This window comes from Dipodomys ordii, unplaced genomic scaffold (assembly GCF_000151885.1).
Source record: "Dipodomys ordii isolate 6190 unplaced genomic scaffold, Dord_2.0 Scaffold101, whole genome shotgun sequence".
NCBI classification, from domain to species: Eukaryota; Metazoa; Chordata; class Mammalia; order Rodentia; family Heteromyidae; genus Dipodomys; species Dipodomys ordii.
Window position 1 is genome coordinate 3,384,579 of NW_012267317.1, and position 20,481 is coordinate 3,405,059.

Sequence of the window (20,481 nt, forward strand, 5' to 3'; positions counted from 1 at the left end):
CTTTTTGCTTATGTGGTGCTGGGGAATCGAACCCAGGGCCTCAGGCATGCAAGGCAAGCGCTCTACCACTGAGCCATCTTCCCAGCCCCACACACACAAATTTAAAAAGGACCCAAGTTCAGGTTCAGATCTTACCTCCACATTTTCATTGACTATCTGATCTTGGACAAGTGACTTTACCCTGTCTTTGCCATAGTTAGAAGACAAAGCTAATATCAGGCTGTTGGGAAGAGTAAATGAGTCCATCTGTAACCTTGTACTCAGTATAGGGTAAACACATAGTAAGCACTTTGTAAATATTATTTGTATTTAAGTGTCATTAGCCCTGTGCCAAATGCATGGACTTCTCGAGGCTGGTATTAATCATAACACAGAGATTCTTCTCAGTGTTGGTTTGGTGGCTCCCCCCCCAACCCGCGCTGAGATTTATTTATTTAATTATGCTGCATTTCTCAAAGTAGACACAGCCCCCTCCCCCCCCCCGCATTGTTCCTGTCTGTGTAATGAATGTATTCAATCGAAACATCTAAGAAAGGGAATGTCTTTTCACCCATCTATTTTTATCTGTATTGCTGTCGTTGCTTTAAAGCATGCCGAATCCCACAAATAACCCTGTCAAACGTCGCGAGGTTTTTCAGGAGGCCGATGTTAAACAGTGCCTTAGAAGCTGTGAGCCAGGCTGGAAGAGCAGTGGTGTTGGCGTGGTAGTCCAAAAAACACTTCATTGTTTCTTTGGAACTTCAAACTGCTAAATCATCTAAAAAAATTTTTTTTAGAAAAACTGAATATCAAGCAGAATCATGCATTTGCTTGGGGGGTGGGGGAATTGATCCTAACAGTAAGACATTACACCTTTAAATGTCTCCCCAGCTAATGTGCTAGCAGCTTGCCTTCTTGGTGGCTACTAAGCAGACCCTCAGTTTTCACCTTCCTTTGTGTTCTGGTCCTGGCACTGGAACTTAAGGCTTCAGCTGCCACTTAGCGCTTTCTGCTAGAAGCCTGCACTTGAGCCATACAAAGCTCCACTTCCGGATTTTTGCTGATTAATTGGAAATAAGAGTCTTATGGACTTACTTTCCTTGTTGGGCTGGCTTTGACCCTCCATCCTCAGACCTCAGCCTTCTGAGTAGCAAGGATTACAGGCATGAGCACCTGGCTTACAGAGAGAGAGAGAGAGAGAGTGTGTGTGTGTGTGTGTGTGAGTGTGATGGGGCCTGAACTCTGGGCCTGGGCACCAAGGATTATAGGCATGAGCACCTGGCTTACAGAGTGAGTGAGAGAGAGAGAGAGAGTGTGTGTGTGTGTGTGTGTGTGATGGGGCCTGAACTCTGGGCCTGGGCACCATCCCTGAGCTCTTCAGCTCAAGGCTAGCACTCTACCATTTGAGCCACAGTGCCACGTCTGACTTTTTCTGCTTATGTGGTGTTGAGGAATCAAACCCAGGGCCTCATACATGCAAGGCAAGCACTCTGCCCCTTTCCCAACCCTTACAGAGCATTTTTTAAGAGTCTGAGCCCAATTCTAGAATGGGACCACATTGCTGCCAAACTCCATGCTACTGCTGGATCACCAGCTTTTCTTTGAAGACCAAGGCTTCGGGTCACAGTTTGGCAAACTCAGCAAAGGGGCCAGTAGTAAATATTTGAGACTTGTGAGTGATAGGGTGTCGGCCTGTCATAACTACTGAGCTAGACTTTGCAGCAAGAAACCAGATATCGGCTAGAGGCCAAGCACAGTGGATGTGACTGTGCCCCAACAAGACTTTTACTCACAGAACAGTTCAAGTGCGCAGTCAGACAAAGGACCAGACCCCTGCTCCCTGCATCCCTCACTGTGTCTGCACCCTACCAGTCTCATTATAGCTTCAGGGTGCAACCTGAGGCCATTTTGTAAAACACCTGCAAGTCTATTCCGTTGGTCTCTTCTTCCGCTGCCCACTGTTGAGCTGTGGTAGTAGGTGTTCAGTGGCACTGCCTGTAACTACTTTATAATGAAGAGAACATTAAATAGCCCACTGTATAGAAAATGACCCATAGCGGTCACTTAATGCATTTGCGTTTTAAAGTTTTAAGTTACGGGCCCAGTCCCATCGTTTCCGTTTGTGGTTATTGGTATTAACCTTCTCAAACTTGCTTTTATTCCCTGAACCAAGCACTAAGTGTTGTGCAAGCACCCAATCAATCCGCCTGTTTCATTCCTGATGACCAAGCCTGCTAGAGCTTGGCCCTGTCCAGCCATTCTTCAGCCTTGTTTAGAACTCACACACCCACTCCTGGCTTTCCTTCTGCCATCCCAACTGTTGAAGGAGCCACAGCTGGATTTGGTTCATGGTGATGGTTTCTCTAGCTTCTGTTTTTGGTGGCTGAGTTTGAACTCAGGGCCTCATGCTTGGTAGCCAGGCCCTGCTTATTTAGGCTTCCCATTGTGGTTAGGATGATAAGCATGTGTGCGCTTGCGCTCTCTCTCCTGCGTGCTCTCTTTCTCTCTCTCACACGCGCACTCACACACACACACACACACACAGAGTGCTCTTTTGAAAAGAGGGTGTCATGTACTTCTCTCAGGCTATCCTTGGATTGCAATCCTCCCAATCCCAGCCTTCCATGAAGTCAGGATTTTATTGGTGTGGGCTACAGGCACCTGCTTCTTGCCATCAGCCTCCCCACTGCTGTCACCTGCACCACCTGTACCCCATTCCCTGCGTCATCCTCACTGCTGTTCTGCAAAGCATTTTCCAGACCTCATGTCCACTCACCGTGGCTACAGGAAGCTCAGCCAGCTGCGTTCACGGTCATCATAAATGGGGATGAGGCCACCTTATGCGGGAGGAATGCATTACTTTTCAGCCCAGCGTCTCCAGCCTCAGGCCAGGTGTGTAACTGCACCGCCGCACTCTCCTAAAAAGCGACCAGGTCTCGGGGCTTTGCTTTCTTGCTGTTCTAGCCCGGTTTTCTCTGCAGAGCCAGGGGCTGGCACCTTGTGATCTCTTGCTTCCTATTTGAACTTGAAAATAGAACCCCAGAGCACATCACAGACACTCAAAAGGAGCAAGCAAAGGAAAACTGTTTTCTGCCAATCCTCTTGTTCTGCCCCCCACCCCTGGGCTGGAGGTGGGTGGTGGTGGTAAGGGAGGGTCTAAAGTGAGCGAAGGCGGCCATAGCTTCCAAGACATCCAGGAGGTTTGTGGTGCCCTGAAGGACCACAGAACATGCACAGACACAGTGGAGCTGTGGTAGTACTGTTCATGAGAGTGGAACAAGCAGAGAGGAAAGCTGTCTGAAAGGCTAGTAGGGAAGAGAAGAAAGTTGGCTTTTTGAAAGGCCTTTTGAGGGGGGAGTGGCATCATCTGGCTGCAGAGCTCTGCAGGGGTGCTGACCTCTGGTGGTAGAGGTTGCAGTGACAGCTTTGCGTTGGCAGCAGGGTCTGCCTGGTCCTGTTGGTAATGCAGTTGCTGCACAAGCTCTGCCTCCGCCACTGAGTCTGCGTGCTCTTGTTTTGGCAAGTGTTTTGGACCTAGTAAATCTTAACCTCCAGTACAACTCACAGTTGTATGAAATAGCAGTAGTTAAATTTGTCCTATCAGCTGGGCACTGGTGCCTCACCGCTGTAATCCTAGCTACTCAGGATGCTGAGATCTGAGGATCGCAGTTCAAAGCCAGCCCAAGCAGGAAAGCCCATGAGACTTTTGTTTTTGTTTTTGTCGGTCGTGGGGCTTGAACTCTGGGCCTGGGCATTGTCCCTCAGCTCTTCAGCTAAAGGCGAGCACTCTACCACTTGAGCCACAGCGCCACTTTATGGAGATAACAGTGGTTTATTGGAGATAAGCATCTCACGGGCTTTCCTGGCCGGGCTGGATTTGAACCATGAACCTCTGATTTCAGCCTTCTGGGTAGCTAGGATTACAGCAGTGAGCCACTGGCACCCGACTTGGCTCATGCTTTTTATCCCAGCTACTCAAGAGACAGATCTGAGGATTGCAGTTCAAAGCCACCCCAGGCAAGGAAGTCTTTGAGACTTTTGTCTCCAATTAACCAGCAAAAGGCCAGACCCAGAGTGATGGCTCAAGTGGTAGAATGCCAACCTTGTGCAAAAAATGCTCAGGAAGTGCTGTGAAGGTGGCTCAGTGGTAGAGTGCTTGTCTAGCATGCATAAGGCCCTGGGTTCGATTCCTCAGCATCACATAAGCAGAAAAAGCCACAGGTGGTGCTGTGGCTCAAGTGGTAGAGCGCGCTAGCCTTGAGCTGAAGAGCTGAGGGACAGTGCCCAGGCCCAGAGTTTAAGCCCCATGACTGACAAAAGAAAAAAATGCCCAGGAACCCAGGCCCCAGTGTTGGAATCTCTGTTGCCAGTGTAGAGGTGTAGAGAGGCAGTGGGTGTTTAAGGCATGGGGCCTGGTGCAATATGATTAGGTCTTTTGTGGACATAGTTTAATGGGAGGGGACTAGTTCTCTCTAGAGCCAGCTGTTGAGAGTCTGGCCCTTTCCCACCTTCCTCTGGCATCGCCATGACACCCCATCCTTCCCCCCCCCCCCCCCATGTTCTGGTCTCTGCCATGTCGTGGCGCAGTCAAGAGTATTGCTCTCAGCCTGAGTATCAGGCTGTGCGCAATGTCTAGCCTTGGGAATCATGAGCCACAGAAACCTCTTTTCTTTAACTATTACCTAGTACCAGAGATCTTGTTAAAGCAACACAGAACAGAGACTAACAGGAGAATGTTTTAGTACCTGACAGAGAAAGCTAGAAAGGAAAGGCCTGGCTGATGAAGAGGAAGGAGCTGGGGAGGAATTGGGGGTCTCTGAAAGTGGGACTTCTCACCAGACTTGGCACATGCCCAGAAGAACCACTGCTGGTCCTCAAGAACCACGGCAGTCGCTCTGGGCCCGCTGAGCTTGCTTCTCCATTCTTAGCAGGCATGTTGAAAACGGCCTCTGGCCCCATCACCCGTGGCCCAATTCTGACCCATCAGCTCACTGACCAGAGTCCCAGGCCCCCGCGTCACCCAGTGCAACTCATAAAAAGGGAAAGCTGTTAAAGGTACAAAGCATTTGACGTGTGCTGGGAAATGTGGGAGGATTTTTATATTCATTTTCTCCATGATTATAATAATAGCTGCCATCTTGCGGCACTGTTGTAAGCCACGCACCATGTACCTAGTCCAAGGCCGCGGAAAGGTGGTTCCTGACCTGTGCCACCTGCTCAGAGCCAGGATGAAATAATCTTCCCTTCAAGCCCCCACGGGTCACCTTCTCATTCTTTTGTTTGTTTGAACTCAGGGCCTCTTTCTTGATTGCGGCTTGCTCATTTGGTTTGTTTGCTTTCTCTCACTGCCGGTGGTCAACCACTTAAAGCTCGGGCTGTCAGTGCTCTGCTTTAGTTTCCTCCCCCTCCCTGCCGTTTTCTCTCTCTGCCAGCCTAGATCAGTAATTGGCACCCCCGCCACCAACGTCAGAAGAGTGATGCTTCATCCGCTGGCACGCACCCATACCTGCTCACAAGTGTTTTTACCTGTGTTCCCCGTTTGTGTTGCACCATCACAGTAGTTGGTCTCTCCAGACCCCCGCTGCCCCTCCAGTACGTGTTGAGTGCCCAAATTACAAATGTGAGTGATCATGCCATCTTTTTGTCTACAAACCTTTTTGCAGTCTCCCTTTGCCTGAAGCCCAGGGTCCAGATTGCTTAGCAGGGTCTCTGGTGGCCCTGCTGCTGCCTCCCTGCCCCTGCCCTGCCCATCTCTTTCTCCTTGGGCCCTTGCCTCTTGCCCCAGGCATTTTCCCTCCAACTCTTCTGGCTTGCTTTGTTTTTCTGGCAGTACTGGGATTTGAAGTCAAGGTGCTCTACCTCTTAATCTAATCTATACTCTCAGCCCTTTGTGTTCTGCTTGCTTCTGAGATAGGGCCTCACTTTTTGCTCTGGCCACCCTGGGCTAGAGTCCCTGATGTATGCTTCCCCATGTAGCTGGGATGGCAGGCGCTCACCACCACACCCTGATTTTACTGTTGAGATAAGGGATCACAGACTTTTGGGCCTGGATTGACCTCCAACTTTGATCTGCCCAGTCTCAGCCTTATGCAGAAGTAGGGATAAGTGGTGTCACCATGTCCAACTATTGGTTAAAATGAGGTTTCATTAACTCTGCCCTCCCTCCCCCAGCTGGCCTCATCTCACTATCCTCCTGAATAACTAGGGTTATCTTCTGGCCTTCTTTCACATTGTCCAGCCACTTGCTCCTTGCAGGCCCTCTGGACTTGCCATGCGCTGTTCCTTTCCCCTTGGTGTTCTTCCTGTCCACTTGGCCCCCTGCTCCTCCAACAGTAAGCTCTTCTGGACTTTTACTTCCCATCATAGAATCCCTCCCAGTCAGTGAGTGCTGGGAAGAAGAAACGGGTTTCTTTGCAGTCCATTACCAAGCTCTAGGATGGGAGAGACTGGAAATTTAGGCCTGGCCAGGCCCTGTGTAAGCGTGTGGAAATGAATGGTGAACCGAGGAAAGGGCAGCTGAAGACTGCACTGGTCACAGAGGTGAGGAGCTGCACGCTGCCGTGTGACAGGACCTCTGCGTCCGGTGGTCAGACCACTGGAAGGAAGGCGGCTGCAGCCTGAGCCTGGGTCTCAGGGAGCAGAGCATCTTGAGGATCTTGCTTTTGTGGCAGCAAGCTCTGTTGGACTAGCCTCAGGAGAAAGGAGCATCATTTAGCCCAGAGAGTAAAAGGAAAGAGCTAATTCTGGAACATTCTGGCTGAATTGGAGTCACTTTTGAATCTGTAATGAGCTGATTTCTTCTGCCCCATTTTGAGCTCTTTTCTGTGGATTAGAATGGGTGTCCCAGCACGGAGGTCCCGCACGTTGTGCTGGCTGATTCCTGTTCCCCTCTGGGAAGGTGGGTGGGGAAGGTGAGCTAGTCACACTCATTGAGTAGATTCTGTGACGAAGCTGAGAACCTTACCAGTCATCATGACGTCAAGACGCACACAGCACCGCAGCCCCCTAGCGTTGACTGTCGTAGCTTAGAGGTGGGTCCGTGTGGTATGGCTCCCTTTTAAATGCATATGTAATTACCAGCACAGATCGGAGTCCCTCTCCTGTTTAACAGCACCCAGACCTTGAGCAATGATTTTTGGGCTTTGGACTCTTCCTGTGTGACTTGCAAATACCACTGGCACCTAACTTCTACCAAACAGGAGCGTGCATTGCTCTGGTGCCTGTGGGGCTACAGGCCGCAGTCCTTTCCTTCCAGAAAGGCCCTGGAAGGGATAAGGAACATAACTAAGCTCAGCTCTCTGAGCCGGCCCCCACTGGCATTCCCTCCTTCCGCAGTCGTCCCCTCACCCAGGCAGCCAGTGGGCATCTCCTCACGCCCAAGCTGGCAGCTTCGGGGTGGTGTTGGAGCCTGCCTCCATTCCTTTACGGGAGGGATGTTGTTACCCCACTTCACAGACGAAGAAATTCAGGCTCCAGAGAATAGCACTATGTGAGATACAAACCTGCGCTCCTCTCCCAACTCCTACCGTGACAAAAGACTGTGTGCTCAGGACCGCTGGCTGGTGGCCCCTACAAAACTTGGGGTTCAGGTGCTTACCAGAAGCACCAAGTCAGGGGCCGAGGGTTTAGACCTTAGACCTACCCCAGGTCTCTGAGGAGAGTGGCTGAAGGTCCAGTTGTTCATCAGTGGTCAGTGATTTAATCAGTCACACATATGTAATGAAGCTTCCAGAAAAAAAAACAAAAACCACTGGGTCACTCGGCTCCCTGAGCCTCCACTCCTTGCCACCCAGGGATCTGTGGTGATAAATGCTTAAGCCCTTCCCTGGGTTCTGTGAGCCACCCAAGCAAATTGTGGAAGAGGGTCACGAGAACCCCTGTTTATAGCAGTCACTGTGGATTCCCAGAGGCCTGGACTTCCAGCGGGTGTCAGGAGTGGGGGACAGACTAGGAGCCTGAAGCCACCCCAGGTAGATGGTCGGAACTGAACTGAATTAGTGGACTGCCCACGGATGTTAGCCACAGGCAGACCCAGAGCCCACACTCAGTGTGGAGGCGCAGCTCTCCGGCCTTTGGTCCCGTAGGTGCTGTGTGCTGATCGTGAAGTGTTTGTTTCCTCCCTCACTGAAGGATTCATTTGCTCGAGGTAACAGTGAAGGTGCCACAGTTGTGGTCCACGTCCTGTCTCTGTGCACTTCTGCTGCTTTGTCTCCCTGTGAACTTGGAATCCTTGACGAGTTCCCAAGGGAGCAGACTGGCTTGCTGCCTCTCAGGCATGTAAGCCATTAAAGGTGTCACCATTCGTGCCCTATTGCAATGACTGTCCTGCGTGCGTGCGTGCGTGCGTGCGTGTGTGTGTGTGTGTGTGTGCGTGCATGCGTGCATGCTGGTACTGAGGCTTGAACTCAAAGTGTGCATGCGTAATGTATTACAGCTCAAACTCAAGAGCCTCATGCTTAGTTTTTCCACTCAAGGCTGGCACTCTTCCATTTGAGCCACACCTCCACTTCCAGGTTTTTGCTGGCTAATTGGAGAGAAGAGTCTCTGGGATTTGTCTGCCGGAGCTGGCTCTGAATTGTGATCTCAGATCTCAGCCTCCAATGAGCCACTGGCACCTGGCTCTATGTTTGAATTTAAAATAGTAATTCTTCAAGTGCTCTCACATATGTAAGAGCAACAGCATGCCACATTAAGAGACAGCAGAGAACCCACAGCAGGAAGATTCAGCGTTTTGTTTAAGCCCTAGAAGCAGTCATGTTGAACTCATTACAGTTGCTTTTCTTAGGTGTCAAACTGCAGAGGCATGTTTTGTTTTTTTGGTGCCACCCCTAGGCTTGAACTTAGGGCCTAGGCACCATCCTAGGTGCTTTTGTGCTCAAGGCTAGTGCTCTACTACTTGAGCCAGAGCTCCACTTCCAGCTTTTTTGGTGTTTAGAGACAAGGAAGAGTTTTACGGATTTTTCTGCCAAGGCTGTCTTCAAACCAAAACCCTCAGAGCTCAGCCTCCGGAATAGCTAAGATTACAAGTGTGAGCCACCAGCACCTAGCTTTGCAGAATGCTTTTTGTAAGTACTGTCTTGAGTTGATCTGCCACCCTCAAATGTCTTGCTAACTATATTCATTCATCTCTCTTCTCTCCTGAAATCTGCTGAAGTGACAGAAGCCAATTAAACCAAACATAAAAGTAGTTGTACTCAGCAAAAATGAAGTTTAGTCCTCAGAGACAGCAATAGCACAGATAAACAAACTTCTGTCAAGTCTGTTCAAGAACAAATGGAGGGCTGGGAAGGTGGCTTAGTGGTAGAGTGCTTGCCTAGCATGCATGAAGCCCTGGGTTCAATTCCTCAGCAAACATACACAGAAAAAGCCAGAAGTGGCACTGTGGCTCAAGTGTTAGAGGGCTAGCCTTGAGCAAAAGAAACTCAAGAACAGTGCCCAGGCCCTGAACTTCAAGCCCCAGGACTGACCAAAAAAAAAAAAAAAATTTGAGAAGGTCAGATGCTGTGGTCCATATGTGTAATCCTGGCTTCTTAGAGGGTCATGAGTCAAGGTCAGCCCAGGCAAGAAATTCACAAAAAACAAACAAACATCACAACCAGTGAAAAGCTGGGCACCCTGGTAGAGGTCTGCCATCTTAGCTGCAGGGAAAAAGCATAAATAGGAGGATCACAGACCAGGCAGACCTGGCAAAAAGTAAGACCCTATTTCAAAAGTAACCAAAACATTAAGGGCTAGTGGTTCAGCTCAAGTGGTAGAGTAAACACTTTCCCTGAGCAGACACAAAACACTGAATTCATACTCTAAAACTTACACACACACACACACACACAAAATAACAAAGGAAGAAGAGGAGGAGGAAGCGGGGGGGGGGGGGAAATAATAAGCAAAACTTGTATTTTTTTACTTTTATTTTTTGGGTCCGGTCGTGGGGCCTGAACTCTGGGCCTGGGCGCTGTCCCTCAGCTCTTCAGCTCAAGGCTAGCGCTCTACCACTTGAGCCACAGTGCTACTTCTGGCTTTTTTTCTTTTTGCTTATGTGGTGTTGGGGAATCGAACCCAGAGCCTCATGCATGCAAGGCAAGCACTCTACCACTGAGCCACCTTCTCAGCCCAATAAGCAAAACTTCTAAGCATCAAAATTAGAGGCTTCTTGACTGTCGTCAGATTTTTTTTAAATAATACTGCAAGAAAAAAATACCCAAAGTTATATCAGCAAGTGTTTGAACTTTTACTTCTTGAGCAAATATTACTGCTGTGTACTTCCCTGGTTTAATCACCATGGGAAAAAAATTCTAATGGTTGAGTTGTGCACTTTGAACAGAATTATCTATGTAGATATGAATTACATATTAATAAAACTTTTTAAGAGTAATTAGAAGGTCTCAGTTTCTCTAAAAAAGAGGCCTAGTAGCCTATTTGCGAATGAATTCCATGAATTCAGATAGGCAGCAATGTCCTTGTTGGTGGAGTGATTTTGGGGATAGACAGAAGGGGTATTCTAAAGCTGGCTTGATTCTGACATCAGTAGCAGAGAAAGGTGGCACACAGATCAAAATCAGTCAGTCATACATGTAAAAATACGGGCAAACCCATAAATAGACATGAGTCACATACCACATTGGAAGCCTAATGTATTGTAATCAAGCAAGGTTTATCCTGAGAGGTGAGAATCTGGAAGTGTGAGAAGACCTGCTAGCATCTCAGTAGATACTGAAATAGCCATTACTAAAATTATACCAGTGTCCCTTTCTAAAGACCCGGAGTGAAGTAGGGACAGAAGGAAATTCTTGGAGCTGGGTGCATGGCTCAGCGGCACAGCACCAGCCTGCTAAGCACCATACTCAGTCCCTCCCCAGCCACAGGGCAATGAGAGGGATCCGACATCCACAGTCAAGCACAGAGAGGTTTGTGGGACCACAGAGAAAGATCACAGCACACGGGACCCCAAGAAATAACAGCTTCCCCCACACCAGTGGTCTAAATAGGGAATGTGCATCTAAGGGGACAAGGTGAGGGCACATGGGCACCTGGAAGCTGGCACTGGAGTAGAGGCGTGGGTGACCAGCCATCCTCAGCCAACATCCTGACCTCCTTCCCAAGCTCCAGGCACTGCTTCTCTGCCCCTCCTCTGCCTTGGAGAGTTAAACAAAGCACGTGAGGCCCACTGATGATCCAAGTATATCATACATATGCGTGAGAACCCACAAAAACAGTTTAAAAGCAACATGGAGGGAGGAAGGGGCTTGGGAAAGAGTAATGTAAGTAGATGACTTTGATCAAAGTACACGATATGAGTGTTTAAATATAGGACATCCGCTCGATCACGGCGGTGATGGCTTGCTGCTCTCTGCCCTCCTGGGAGCCGGTGCTGGAGCAGGTCAGTGAGGCAGGATTAGTTCCGAGATGGCTGGCGCAGGCCTGCGGCTCTGGGCTTGACAAAGAGCTCAGTAGCCACCACGTGTCTTCTACACAGGCCACTCTTTTTCCCTCCACACTAGAAGCCTTCCCTTTTGCGGGGAGGTCAACCCTATGTGAAAAGCAGGGTGAAACCATAAGCACTGGGCCAGGCTCTGCCTCCTCTATAGTCTCTGCTTCACTCACTGCCTACCCAGGCCCCCAGTGTGGAGAGGCTACGATGGTCATGTGAGGAGCGCATTAGTGGGTGGTAGCAATCTTTCTGCGCAAGGCCTCCTGAAGCCATTTCCAAGCTATTCTCTCATGGGCCAGCCTGCATAGTTTGGGCAAAACTTACTAAAAACTATTTCGTACTGTTACCTTTTGAATATTTTTGCCTAGCAAATTAGAGCAATAGTCTCTTCTCTCCATTTTCATACAGTTAAGACCCAAAAGGCCAAATAATATTACATTTTTTTGTCTACATGATTTTGTGTGTGTATGTGTATCAGCTCTTTCTAAATGTGTTAATGGATGTTGGAAAAAATAATTTGTGATGCGAATGATTATCTCAAAACATGGCATTGTCTACTTTGCTCTTTTTTCCAGGCTATTTTAGAAATATGTATATGGTAGTGCAAACATTTAAGTCTGTCAGGCACCTGTAATCCTAGCTACTCAGAAGGCTGAGATCTGGGGACTGAGGTTCAAAACCAGCCTGAGCAGGAAAGTCTGTGAGATTCTTATCTCCAGCTAACCAGAAAAAACGCTGGAAATGGAGCTGTAGCTCAAGTAGTAGAGAACCAGCCTTGACCAAAAAGCCAAAGGACAGTACCCAGGCCCTGAGTTCAATTCCCAGTATCAACACATGTACACACATGCGCACGCACACACACACACACCAAAAGAAAAATAACCCCAAAAGAAAAATAGTAAGTTAAAGCTTCAGGATATACTGTTGTTGTTTTACTTGGTTTTTAGTGATAGTTGTTAGCTCATCTATTGGGGCAGTATTTATCTGACCTTCCCCCTCCCACCCCCCAAAAACTCTTTGCATTGTGCCAATTGCATAAAGATCTCTATTGTAAATACAGTTTATTTACTGAATATCACTAATCGGTTCCCTGGTAATCTTTGAATGGTATTTGTTTCTTATCATTTTTCTCCCTGACAGAACCATCGCACAAACCCCAGGTCTGCTCTTGATCCTCTTCGTCTGACCTCTGCCCCTTTGAATAGCATACAAATTGGCAAACATTGGCTAGTGCCTAATGCATGAAGGGAACTCACTGTGGTCCTGGGGTATAAAGCAGAGTCAGGGGGCTGGGAAGTTAGTTCACTGGTAGAGTGCTTGCCTCGCATGAATGAGGTCCTGGGTTTGATTCCTCAGCACCACATAAGCAGAAAAAAGCTAGAAGTGGTGCTGTGGCTCAAGTGTTAGGGTGCTAGCCTTGAGCTGAAGAGCTGAGGGACAGCGCCCAGGCCCAGAGTTCAGGCCCCACGACCGACCAAAAAAAAAAACAACTCAGGCCTCTTCACTATAAATTGGCTGGCTTGTGACACCATGGGGTGTGTCAGGACTGGAGCCAGGAGGCCCAACTTGAGGGCCTTTGAGGAAAGTGGAGTGGGCAGTGACCTTTGAACTGAACTAGAACAGAAATTGACCCTGAGCATTCTGAGGTCTGGGCTAAGTCCCAGGCCTCTGGAAGCTGAGGTACAGCTTCCCCTGTTCCCCCGGCCTCTCAGCATCCTGGGCATCCCTTAGCCGGAAGCTGCATTGCTCTGGGCTCTGCCTTCCACTGACATTCCCCTCTGGGTCTCTCTTCTAAAGACATTTGTTACTGGCTTTAGGAGGGGGTTATCCCCCATCTCAGCTTGAGACCCTTTCCTTCTGTAAGGATCTTCTTTTGTTTGGGAAGGAGATGTGGCTGGAGAGGAGGCTGCACAGGATGGTGGGAGCTAGGCTTCTGGCGGCCTGAATGAAGTGGGTCTACTGTGAGTGTGGGGAGGAAGGCGGAGCTAGTGAAGTCATTGAGCTGAGGTGTTGCATCATGAAATTTTTATTTTATTTTTTGCCAGTCCTGGAGCTTGAAATCAGGGCCTAGGCACAGTCCCTGCACTTCTTTTGCTCAAGGCTAGCACTCTACCACTTGAGCCACAGCACCACTTCCAGCCTTTTCTGTTTATGTAGTACTGGAGGAATCGAACCCAGGGCTTCATGTGTGCTAGGTAAGCACTCTACCACTAAGTCACATTCCCAGCCCTCATCATGGGATTTGAGAGGGAAATATTTATTTGTACATGCTTTCATTTAATGTTTAGATTTGTTTACACTTAAACTTATGTGTGTTGCATTTTGAAACTTGTATTAGCCTTTATAAACTACACACTTTGATAGATACTTGCCACTTCCCCGTGTTACTCTTTAGCAGCTTCTTGAATAAGAGTACTGGGTTACTCACTAGTTAAAGGGTGGTAAGGGAACCTCACCCACAGCAAGTGTCTTCCTCTGTGGGCCAGTTCCTTAAGTGTCAGCCATGCTCCCTAATTATGCTTCTCTATGGTAATGTGCGAAGTAACAAAAGCTAGAGCAGAACACTGGTAATAGCTGGCCCCGGCACCTTTGGATGTGCAGAATCTTCACTTCCTGCTTTCTCAGGAATTTTAATCATGCATTTCAAACAGCCAATTGTTCAATGCTTTGGGTTTCTTTTCTTTTCTGTATTTAACTCCAAATTACACTAATTTTCTCTGCATTGTAGTGCCTTTCTTTCTCTAAGTACAATTTGAGCCTTTGCCATATGAAAATAGTACCGATAGCATATAATCAGAAAATTTATACTCACTGTGGAAAAGACATATAAGAAGGGAAGGACACTTTGTTTTGCTTTATTCACTTAAAATGCTAATACTTTCTTTGTTATTGATGTTATTTCATTATATCAGTAACAATCTGTCCCTGTTCCAAATCAGCAAGCATAATAATTCGCTCTATGTACTTAATATTTGACTTCACTGGGTCAGGTTTTCCATTGTATAAAAAAAATGCAGTAGATCCTCCTTCAGAGCTCTGTGTGAACTGAGGAGCCATCAGACAGCTTCCCATTGCACCTGGCGGACCTGGCAGTGCCTTCACAACCATCCATGGCTGTGTGAAGAGACCAGGCTGGGGGCAGCATGGGATCCTGATAAGATCCTGGGACAAAAAAAGAAAAAGGACATTGAGGGGAAACTTAAGGAAATTGGGATAATGTGAGGACTTTGGTTAATAATCTCTTCATTATTCCTTTATGGGTTCATTAGCTGTAAGCAGTGTACCGTACGCTGTAGCTATTAATGGAGGGAGCAAAGAGTGGGCTAATGTGACAGGGAGGCTGAGTCTGCACAGAAGGAGCCTGGCTCCGCACTCCCTTGTGATGGGGAAGCGCAGAGATCCACGGGGATTGCTCCCCTCAGGCAGGCTGAGTCAGGACTGAGTTAGGACTACAGCCTGAGCGGTTCTGGAGGACCTGGCCGAGAGTCACAGTCCTGGCGGACTCAAAGGCTGTCCAGAACCTAGAATGAGCTGCACCACCCACACAGAGCGCAGGTGCCAGATGGCTGAGCACAGCTTCCCAGCAACCCTAGCAGAACTGCGTGATAACCTGGAGTAGAAAATGGATGCCCAGTCAGGCGCCTGTGACTCACATCTGTCATCCTCACTACTTAGGAGGCTGAGATCTGAGAATCACAGTTCAAAGCCACCCTGGGCAGGAAAGTCTATGTAATTCTTATCTCTAAGTAATCACAGAAAAGGCTAGAAATGGTGTTGTGGCTCAAGTGGGAGAGCACTAGCCTTGAGCAAAAGATCTCAGGGACAGTGCCCGCGCCCAGAATCAAGCCCCAGGACCGGCCAAAACAAAAGCAAAACCAACAACGGATGCCTATGCATCCCAGCTGATACGAGTAAATGCTAGGTGAATCAACACTCCTGGAGAGAATCATTCCAATGATTCACATAGATGCTCAGCCCTGCAGGCGGTAGAGCCTCCCTGTTCCCCGGGAGTGGACTCTAGTAGTCTTACTTCCAAAAAGACTGCACCCTGACAACATGAGGAGTCATGTTGGCAGTATGTACCCCTGATGTGAGAGAGGGAAACCATCATACACACACACATTGCTCCAGAACCTTCATCAGAGAGAAGGAAGCTCGAGCGGCTGTCTGAGGCCGAAGAGCTTAAGCAGGTATGATGACCGGTAGGCTACCACTGGTGGTCCCGGTGAGAAGGGTCGAAGGAGAACTAAGGAGATCCTGATGAAACCATTCAAGTCCAAGTCAGAAATCCTGAGCCGCCCTGTCAGCACACCAAATAGGTTACTAGAAAGTTCAGGACAGCTAAACAAACTCAGTCTTTATATCTGGCAAGAGAATAATTGAGGTATGGCATGGGCGGGCCTTGAAGATGGCACCTCAGCCTGTCTCTGCCATCTTGGGCCATCTTCCTCTGTCTTCCTTATTACAGAGCTTGGCCTTGGGCGAAACAATGAGAACTGGATGGCTTTTGGATTGGTGGGCCTCCTTTCTGTTTCTGGTAAGGCTGTAACACCAGCGATTGACTGTCGCGTCCTTCTTTCCTCATTCTATATCATTTCATTGTCAATCGGGTTTTAGTTTCTTAGCCTGTCTTGCCATCTGCAAGTTCTAGAGGCGGAAATTCCCTGATTGGCTGCTTTTCTAATAACTGGGATCACTCACAGACAGGAGCTTCCATGAATAGTATTGTATCTGTGTTGGTTTGTTATTTGTGATAACTCTGCCATGGTAACGGATGGTTAACTGGACTGTCCACTAGATTGAATGAGCAGCACACCTCTGGGTGTGTCTGCCAGGACTTTTCTAGAAAGGATTAACTATGAGGAGACTATCCCTGAAAGCCGGTGGCACATCCGCTGGATGGGGTGCCTCCAATGGAACAGAAAGGCAAAGAGGCACAAGCATAGCCTTTTGTCCTCCTCGCCTCCCCCACCCCCCTACCCCCAGCCTCATTTCTGCCTGCCTTGAATAGCTCTGCCCCAGTACCCCTTTCCACCCCACTGACAGGCAGCAGCTAGCCATGAGATGGGGAAATATAAAGGAAACTTGAAGTGAGGCATGGGGGTCACAGGGTCTCTAAGAGCAGCTTCGTCGTTAAGCTTGTCTCCCCTCGTGTGTGGCCCACTGAGGTCATGCAGTGACAGTAGATTAGGCTTTTGTGAACTCTACCACCTAAGGATTCAGAGCCTCCTTTCTATTCAACCTGGGTCAACTAACAGCTCCTAAGACTGCAGATCTTCAACCTACATACCCTGGCCAGTAAGCCAGGCCCTGGAGATGAAAAGTAATTCAGTAAACCCCCACTCTTGGGTGGTCCCAGCCCCTCACACTTCAGTGAAACTTAAGGCTGAGAATGTGGCTTAGTGGGAGAGTGCTTGCCTAGCATGCACTGGGTTCGATTCCTCAGTACCACATAAACAGAAAAGGCTGGAAGTGGCGCTGTGGCTCTAGTGGTAGAGTACTAGCCCTCCCTAAACAAAAGAAGCTCAGGGACAGTGTGCAGGCCCTGAATTCAAGTCCCAGGACTGCCCCCCCCAAAAAAAAACAACAACAAACAATGCGTGGGAACTGTAATCGTAGCTTCTCAGGAGGCTGAGATGTGAGGATCGCAATTCAAAGCCAGCCTGGGCAGGAACATCCCTGAGACTCTTTATCTCCAATAAACCACTCAGAAAACCAGAAGCAGTGCTGTGGCTCAAGGGGTAGAACACTTGCCTTGAGCTAAAGAGCTGAGGGACAGTGCCTAAGCCCAGAGTTTAAGCCCTACCACCGACCAAAAAAAAAAAAAAAAAGCATGTATAAAGTTGAAACCAAGGGAAATGTGGTTGCTGAAGAGTTGCAGGCGCCAGGCACCGGTGGCTCATGCCTATAATTCTAGCTACTCAGGAGGCTGAGATCTGAGGATCACGGTTCAGAGCCAGCGCGGGCAGCAAAGTCCGTGAGACTCTTATCTCCAATAAACCACTAGAAAACTGGAAGTGGCGCTGTAGCTCAAGCAGTAGAGTGCTCGCCTTGAGCTGTAAGAGCTGAGGGACAGTGCCCAAGCCCAGAGTTCAAGCCCCACGACCAACCAAAAAAAGAGAGAGATACAGGCCATTACAAAGAAGCCACACATAGCAAGATGCCTCAAGCACTTGTCTGGAATTGCTTGGACCACATCCATCTCAAGAGGAAAGACTCTGCCTTCAGAAGAGAACTCTTGGGCATCCTGTTGCCCTGAACCACCCAGGGAAGTCTTTCCCCATATCATACCTAGCCATTCAGGCACAGCCGTGGTCCAAGGAGGCCTGGCTTCCACTGGAACCAGTGGTCGACCTTAGTGGCATCTATGCAATGCTGGTTTTGCAGGCATTCAGAATTGCAAGTCCTTCCGCCCAGATCTCAGAGGAAGGCCTGGGACACCTGACTGTGTATCAAGGTCAGAGTCCCTGCAGGCAGCCTCTGAGAGGAGATGTCTCTGAGATTGAAACTGAAGATTCGGTGGAGATGCCAGGGGCGTGCAGCATCTGCCAAGGAAAACTGCAGCCAGTGAGGACAGCCGGGAGAGTCAGGTTTGCAGCCAGTGAAGACGGCCGGGGAGGTCAGCCAGGTTTGCACGCAGCAAGGCCCAAGGGGCGGGGCTACCCCACTGGTTGGATCTTGGTCACAACCCCATGTTCGTGATGCCCCACATGGTTTACTGTTTGCCCTGCTGTGTTTGGGCCTTTGTTCAGTCCCATGCCTCCTTTCTATGCCTCTATTCCTCCCCTCTGTGCCATTGTATATTGATTGGAAGTATGACACTTGCTATTTAAATTTTACAAGTACTGTTCACAATAGCCAAGATATGGAAACAACCCAGATGCCCCACGACAGATCCAGAAATTGTACCTATATACAATGGAATGTTACGAAACCATTAGAAAGGACAAAATAATGGCATTCACAGGGAAATGGATAGAACTTAGAACAAATCATGTTGAGTGAGGTAAGCCAAGAGCAGAGAGACAAACAGCACATGGTCTCCCTGATATGTGGTTGTTAAATCCAAAATGCAAGGAGATATGACAAAGTAAACAGGACTCGAGAAACAAAGGACATCTACTTAATTTGTCATATAATTTCTAAATAACTCCATGTTCTTGACCTCATATACGGTATGTGTGTGTATATATATGTATATGTGTGTGTGTGTGTGTGTGTGTGTGTGTGCACATCTGAGGGAAGGTAGGAGGAGGGCACAGAATCAGAGGGAAATGGGGAAAATAAACAACAGAGGGGCCCATCATCTGCACTGGACATGGATGAAAATGAACTAAGCAACTCTAGGGCAGTGATGGGAGGGAAGGAGTGAACGGGAAAGAGGGAACAGCTGACACTGAGCAAAAGGAAAGAAATGTACATATCACCCCATGTGGAAGAAATAGTTGTATTGTCAAAGCTTAACAAACTTTATAATCCATGATAATGACAGTTTGCCTTGTGAAGGTTAAAGTGTGTTTGTGACTTTAAGTATCACTATCCCACAATACTGTGAAATTTGTAAGATTTATGTAATCACTTAATCTCAATAAAAATTATTTTAAAAATTTACAAGTGCTTACAAAAAAAGGACTTTAAACTTGGACTTCTGGTCAATGCTGGCAATGTTAAACTTTGGAGATTCTTGGAGCTGGATTGGGTATGTTTTGCACTTTGAAATGGATACAGCCTTTGGGGTGCTGAGGAGTATATTAGGGATTAAAGGGATATATTTGAGTGTTAAGTAGACTGGAAGATTCTGGTGGTTAATCTCAGTGATCAGTTTGATTTGATTAAGACATGCTTGCCAGGAGATGAGTAAATCTCTGTCTTGCCATGGGCCCAGAAACATAGGCCCAGCCTGCCGTGGGCCAAAACCTCCACACTGTGCTGAGAGAAGGCCTGATGCTGTAAGTTGTTTCCTCAGGGATTTTGTCATTGTGATAAAAAGTCTAGGGGCTGGGAAGGTGGCTCAGTGGTAGAGGGCTTGCCTTGCATGCATGAGGCACTGGGTTTGATTCCTCAGCATCACATAAGCAGAAAAAGCCCGAAGTGGCGCTGTGGCTCAAGTGGTAGAGTGCAAGCCTTGAGTTGAAGCACTGAGGAACAGTGCCCAGGCCCAGAGTTCAAGCCCCACAACCAGCCAAAAAAAAAAGTCTAAACCAGTAAATTAAAGAAGTTCAATCTAAGGGAAAGCTAGCATGTGGTATATAGGGCCTGTTTTATCTTTGCAACTTTTCTGTAAGTCATAGTACAATGTTTCTTTAAATATTTTTAAGGCAAGAGAGGAATTAAGATGTGGTATGCTTTAAAATATATCTAACACAAGACTAATTTTGTGAGAATGTACCTATTCCTACTTTGTAGTATTTAAATTTTTTTATCTCAGATATTCTTAGAGTAGAAAGGACACCCATAATATGGGATATCTTTGACAAGGAGAAAATGGCTTGTGAAGTGGGTTTTTTTGTTTCTGTTTTTGTTTTCCCTTTCTGTGAAATAGGCTGTTGCATTTTCCCATGGTTAGATTTCCTCTTGGTTTCATTCATTGTAATGAATGGAATATAGGTGAATGGAATATAGGCAGTATCTTAAATATTAGTGCAATGTGAGCTAGGCTGCTCTCATCTTTGACATGTGTACCCACAAATTCCCCACAGAGCCAGCTATGGGGAAAGTACATGGTAATAATCATGGCAGAAATGCTCAGAACTTTCTGGCCCCATATTCTTAGGGCTTTCCGTGTTTCATCTCTTCCTTGGTGGGACTCCCATTTTCTGAGAGATAATAAATGTCTCAGCTTCCATCCATCCTCTGCTACCTCTGCCTCACACATGCTCTTGTCCTTGGTGGCTGCGTGACAGTGTAGAGTCAGTGTCTCCAGTGAGGACAGCACCCCACACACAGGGGAAGCCATGGGGCAGGGGCTGGGGCTGCCACGCCCGAATCCTCTTGCTTTAACCTGTGTTCTCCTATTTAGGCATCGATTGAACAGCTAGGCTTCTGGGTAGAAGAGCCAGCAGTAACGCCTAGGA

General features: G+C 48.0%; 1 protein-coding gene across 1 annotated transcript in view; it reads left to right on the forward strand.

Annotated features, from left to right (window-relative positions):
- Window positions 1–20,481, forward strand: part of Prkag2 (protein kinase, AMP-activated, gamma 2 non-catalytic subunit) — a 213,118-nt gene that overhangs the window by 162,082 nt on the left and 30,555 nt on the right. Inside the window, exon 5 of the mRNA XM_013027214.1 lies at window positions 8,177–8,236. Within this exon, the coding sequence (XP_012882668.1) occupies window positions 8,177–8,236 (60 nt within the window). The remainder of the gene's footprint in view (window positions 1–8,176; window positions 8,237–20,481) is intronic.